Below are 6,000 nucleotides of genomic sequence, written 5' to 3' on the forward strand. Positions count from 1 at the left end.
GGAGCCAAGTGTGAGCTTCGGACATGTGAACTTGTCTTCTACAAAAAAAAAAAAAAAAAAAGCCACGCCGAAACGCGCATCAGGGTGTCTATGTAACTAGGCTTCATTTATACTTTGACTGCTAGTGGCTTCCTTATAATTGTTTATCTGGTTGTACTTGCTATTAAATGATTCATAATTACTGTATTATTGTGTCCTTTTATAACTGATTATTAGTATTTGCACTATTTTTCTGTACGTCCAGATATTTGTTGTACTTTGCTATTACAGCCTTAATTACTATCAGCCACTTACCAAGGCATGCTGTACCTTTCTTATCATCTACTGCTGTGCATCTGTTTTTTTTAACTCCATGATTGTTTATGCATTGTTTCAATTAAGATGAAAGTGTTTATTTCCTCCAGTGTAGTTGTTTTTTAGGTTTGTATGTCTTATACACGTTTCAGCAGGCTCCCAGAGGATAATGGCCTCCCCCACCGTCCCTCCCGCTTTGCATCCGCTAACAATTATGGCCGTGTGATGTCAGTAATTATTAGTTTTTCAGCTCCATGCAGGAAGTCAAGAGCAAAAACACAACCAAAAGCCATAAACACATCTCCCCCAGCCGGCTCAGAGCATGGAAACAAGGCATATTTTTCCTCTATCCATTCTAAACAATGGTTCTAATATTTTAGGAGTGAGAGATGAAGATTCACATAATGCAGCGACTAGATACAAGGGATGAAAGAATTAGGCAAGGAGGGCTCTCCGCTGAGTCACAGCCACGAAATCGCAAAAAAAGCAGTGATTCAACAGAAAATAATGCAGGATGTAACGTGTGCCAGACACAGCCGAGACTTCTACATATAAGGAGAGAAGGGGGGGGGGGAATTAAAGGGGTTCTCCTTTTTAAAATAAGTACTCACCCATGTAATATAAAAATCCCCTACACTAACCTCCTCTACCAGCAATGTCGGCACTGGGTCTGTTGTGTCACATGAGCCATGTAGTCACCACATCCACTTGTCCAATAGCGTCCACTGAATAACTGGTGGGATCATGTGGCATAACAATGTCCCCCGAGCCCCATTGCGATCATTGCTGGAATGGCACCAATGCCCAAAGTCACACCCATCTGCCATTTCTTTCTACCCCAACAGAAGACGATGTCAGAGGGGTGGTGGCAGTGAGGGACGTTAAGCAGACGCCTGGGACTGCAGGATGTAGACCCTAATCCAGGAAGGTTGGGACTAGAGATGAGAGGACCAATTCACAGGACTCCTGTCCAAATGATCAGTGGTAGCTGGTGGCTGTAAGGGAGGCCTGCAAATCACTACCATCCGGTGTCCCTGGAGCGGCTTTTGATTATCCAGGGCCGGCACAACATCATCTGTGTGTCCTTCTCATCTCTGTTGGGACATTCATAGTCACAGCAGCCAGAACCTCCTAACTTTTGTGTAGGTTTTGCTCCATTTTGCAAATGAATGGTCAATGAGAAAATACAAAATGCCATCTCTGTGCTACAACATTCATGCCTTTCAGAAAAAGAGATAAGACATGAAGTGCAAAAACGGAAAGGAAGGGTCCAAAATGGATAAAATAAGATACATGAGTCAACAGCTGCATGGCAGTGACTGTACCACAACTCCCACCGTGCAGTGAGTCACGTCAGCCATGTCAGGACACGTCTCCCATCATCCACAGTTATTCCTACACTCAGAGGCTTCTCTTGGGTAATAGGCCGCTAGAAAGAAGTTCTGCAGCTACCCGTCCCGGGAATACAGAGTAACGCAAGGACAATCTGACTCCATAGTGTAACTCGAGCTGCCTCACAAATCAGGGACAGATGTGCCCCCCCCACCATCACCCCCACGGTCTGGACTATCGGAGATTCTTTCCAGACAGACTATTCTGTGCAGGAAATATTAAAGATAAGCGTCAAAATATTAACAGAGACGACAAAACTCAATGAACGCTATGCAATACCGGTATCACCGCAGTGGAGATATGCACACAGTGGTGGCACCAGTCTCCACACCAAGGGAGGTGTCATATTTACAATCTGGCCTAGTGTGGCGCCCTGGACAAGCCAGGTCGTCACAAGAACTGCAACAACACACCCCATACCCTGAGATAGGCACATCAGTCACACACAAATCTTTGTTGCCGATACCGAACCGGTGAGCGAAGAGAAGCCCGCACCTTCCAGCAGGGCCTACAGACCCCGACCAGGCTTGGAGTCGCCGTAAAACCGGTCAAATCCGTTAGCGACAGGAACCTCCGGGGTTTCCCAGCAGCAAAGACCCGATTGAAGGCAACCGTCCAAACCGACTAGGGAAATACAGTCACCGCCAAGGCTACAATTCCCAGGGCCAGAGCCTGCGGGCAAAAGGGGCTCCCTCGGCATCTATCCAAGCTGGGGAGCGGGTTACCGGTGGGAAGCCATCGGGACCGAAGACACATCACAGGTGCAGGAAAAGGCAGCCACCACCACCCGTCCGGGAGTGACCACCGCAGCCGGCTGCGGGACCCGTCCATCCAGCCGTTTGTTTTACCGGAGACTCTGTATTCATCATTGGCTGAGCGATTACAACCGTTCCGTCAGGCACCGCGCTGCCCCCGCGACCCTGCACCTCGCCAGCCCTGCCTCCCCCGACACCTCACCGGGCCCCGGGACAACCAACCCCTACCCACGGAGGGGAAAACAATATCCAAGCTGCTCCCCGCCATCGCTCCCGGGATCCCCGTCACTAGCAGCGGTGGTGTCCAACCTCACCACAAACCGTGGGTGGCGTCACGGACCATACCCTCCAACCCCAAACCACCCCTTTCACTCACGGGCGAGGAGCGCCGCTCGAGTCCCCGGATCTGGCCCACCGCTCGAGCCACCGAGCAGCGGCGAGCAAGCAGCAACCCAGAGCCGGACCAGAGCGTGGCGAGCGCAGCGCCCTCCCCGCCCGCGACACTAGCACTGGATGCTGGGAATATACGGTATATTGTCTGTGTGAATGCGCTTCATCCAAACATTCAATATGTCCCCATCACTGAGCAGATCAAGCTGCAAATGGTTCATTCAGTTCAGAGGACCCGCACACTCGGTTTATCTGCAGACTGCTATTCATCCATGGAGCATTAGGCCACATTCACACGTTGAGTAGTTGGTGAGTTTTTTACCTCAGTAATTGTTAACTGAAACCATAAAAGTGGAACAATCTAAGAAGTATAATAGAAACACGAGCCCCACTTCTGGATTTATCAGCCACTCCTGGTTTTGGCTTCAAATACTGAGGTAAAAAATGTCACCAAAATACTCAACAAGTGCACATGGCCTTAAAATGTAAGGCTAGAGCTACAAGGCCACATTTGCCTCCATGCAGGTCACATGGGCAAAAATTACTGTAAGCCGGTGCTACATCGCAGCGTAATGCAACTCCGAAACAAGAAGCAAAAAAGTCTTGACCTTATAGCGGTACCCTAGGTGTTGATAAGTCACCCGATTAACCTGCAATGTAGAGGCGGCACATGCCACATGAAAAAAGAAAAAAAAAATTCCAAGCCTCTCCTACCTATAGCGTAAAACAAGGATAGCACTTGGAAGATACGCGAACGATATCTTCGTGCTGAATGGATGTCATTGGGTTATTGCTAGTGACGAGCGAGCACTACTATGCACGGGTCTCTTAATTAGCAGATAATGCTGGGAAGGGCGCGACTCGAGTAGCCAAGTATAATGGAGGTCAATAGGGGATTCGAGCATTGTTCCAGAAAAATGCTCCAGTTCTTCATTGACTTTCAATACACTCTGGTACGTGAGTGACGCCCATCCAAGCATTAACTGCTGGTTACAAGTACAAAACACTTGAGCATTTTAGCGCTCCCTCATCACTAGTTCCGAGCACTCGACAATGGTAGTGCCCGCTCATCACTAGTTCCGAGCACTCGACAATGGTAGTGCCCGCTCATCACTAGTTCCGAGCACTCGACAATGGTAGTGCCTGCTCATCACTAGTTCCGAGCACTCGACAATGGTAGTGCCTGCTCATCACTAGTTCCGAGCACTCGACAATGGTAGTGCCTGCTCATCACTAGTTCCGAGCACTCGACAATGGTAGTGCCTGCTCATCACTAGTTCCGAGCACTCGACAATGGTAATGCCCGCTCATCACTAGTTCCGAGCACTCGACAATGGTAGTGCCCGCTCATCACTAGTTCCGAGCACTCGACAATGGTAGTGCCCGCTCATCACTAGTTCCGAGCACTCGACAATGGTAGTGCCCGCTCATCACTAGTTCCGAGCACTCGACAATGGTAGTGCCTGCTCATCACTAGTTCCGAGCACTCGACAATGGTAGTGCCTGCTCATCACTAGTTCCGAGCACTCGACAATGGTAGTGCCTGCTCATCACTAGTTCCGAGCACTCGACAATGGTAGTGCCTGCTCATCACTAGTTCCGAGGACCGGTCATGGTAGTGCCCGCTCATTACTAGTTCCGAGCACCTGACAATGGTAGTGCCCGCTCATTACTAGTATCGAGGACAGAGCATGGTAGTGCCCGCTCATTACTAGTTCCGAGGATAGAGCATGGTAGTGCCCGCTCATGCCTACTTATTGCATTCATAAGTAGGTAACATAGTGATACATGATCCCTACAAAAACACATGTGCCACATGTTCGCCACGCCCTGGTGGTGCCCACCGACTCAATGACAAAAAAAAAAAAAAAAAAAGTAAAAAAAAAAAAAAAAAAACATAATAAAGCATAGACTACACAGCCTAGTAACAGAGCACACGCTAATCACACCTGGTTATAGGGGGACCATGTTTTTATATAATACAATCTGGGAGGACAGACCTAGGACATTCCGATTAGTGCAGACTAGAGAGAGAATTGGGTATTGTGTGATTTGTAGTTCCACCACATCAGAGATGGAATTAGACCAGCCACTACATGTAACGCTAGATGAGGCGTAACCAGAACCATTACCCTTCACAATAAAGGCAGTTGTGTCCTTGATATGGTGAAGACCAGCTTATTACATGGCACTTAGAGAAGCTGCAGAGCTCAGGAATGAGAAAGTCACAGACTGCTAAGAGCATAACTACAGCCTGAGCTAGATAAGGAGCACTTGGCCCCAATCTTACCTCTGAAGGTGATGGTCACTATGGGGTCAGGCTTTCCCAGCTTGGTTTTAGGGACATTAGAAGCAGAGTCCACAAAGACCTTCAGCATGGTGGCAGAGCTGTGTCTGGAGGAAAGTTGTGAGTGTCTTCAGCTGCAGAGAGCTCCCAGCTGTGGCTGCTCATCTACAGGCAGCAGCATGGAAGAGGGAAGCTGAGCACAAAAGGGAAGGTTGCTTTAAGAAAGAAAAAAAAGCTGGGTGGATCTCACCAGTAAAAGCATAGAGCAGGCTGCAAATACCTGTAAACTGATCCCAGTGCTGGGGTAGCTGCAGGTCCCAGCCTGTCCGCTGCTGTACTGCGGAGAACACTACACATTTTAGTATTTCCCTACTTTTCCATCGCTGGCGGTGACATATTCAGTGGCCTCTATAGAGGTAATAACACGTCATATAGGGACATAATAGGATAAATGTCGGATGGCTCCGAAAACAAAAACGTTTAATAATAATAATAATTATTTCTATAGCGCCAACATATTCCGCAGCGCTACCTCAGAGGTTCATATATAGCCATAAGTAACAAGTATAAATAATACATTAATTAACCCCTTTACCGCCCTGCGATTTTCCGTGTTGCGTTATTGTTCTCCCCTTCTAAGAGCCATAACTAATGTATTTTTCCGTCACTATAGCCATATGAGGGCTTGTAGTTTTGCGGCATGAGTTTTACTTTTGAATGACACCATTCATTCTGCCATATATTGTATTGGAAAATGGGAAAAAAATTGCAGTGAAATTGCAAAAAAAAGTGGAATTCCACAATTGTTTTTAGGGTTTTTTCTATTTCCATGTTCACTATATGATAAAACGGACCTGGCATTATGATTTCCCAGGCTAGTAC

The 6,000-nt window shown here is 47.7% G+C and overlaps 1 protein-coding gene across 1 annotated transcript in view; it reads right to left on the reverse strand.

The window, feature by feature from the left end:
* The window catches only part of MYOF (myoferlin), a 228,741-nt gene extending 223,437 nt beyond the window's left edge, over positions 1-5,304 (reverse strand). Inside the window, 1 exon segment of the mRNA XM_075351623.1 lies at positions 5,122-5,304. Within this exon segment, the coding sequence (XP_075207738.1) occupies positions 5,122-5,209 (88 nt within the window). The 5' untranslated portion in view covers positions 5,210-5,304.
* Between the last annotated feature and the right edge of the window lie 696 nt (positions 5,305-6,000).

Source organism: Anomaloglossus baeobatrachus, chromosome 5 (assembly GCF_048569485.1).
Source record: "Anomaloglossus baeobatrachus isolate aAnoBae1 chromosome 5, aAnoBae1.hap1, whole genome shotgun sequence".
NCBI lineage: Eukaryota > Metazoa > Chordata > Amphibia > Anura > Aromobatidae > Anomaloglossus > Anomaloglossus baeobatrachus.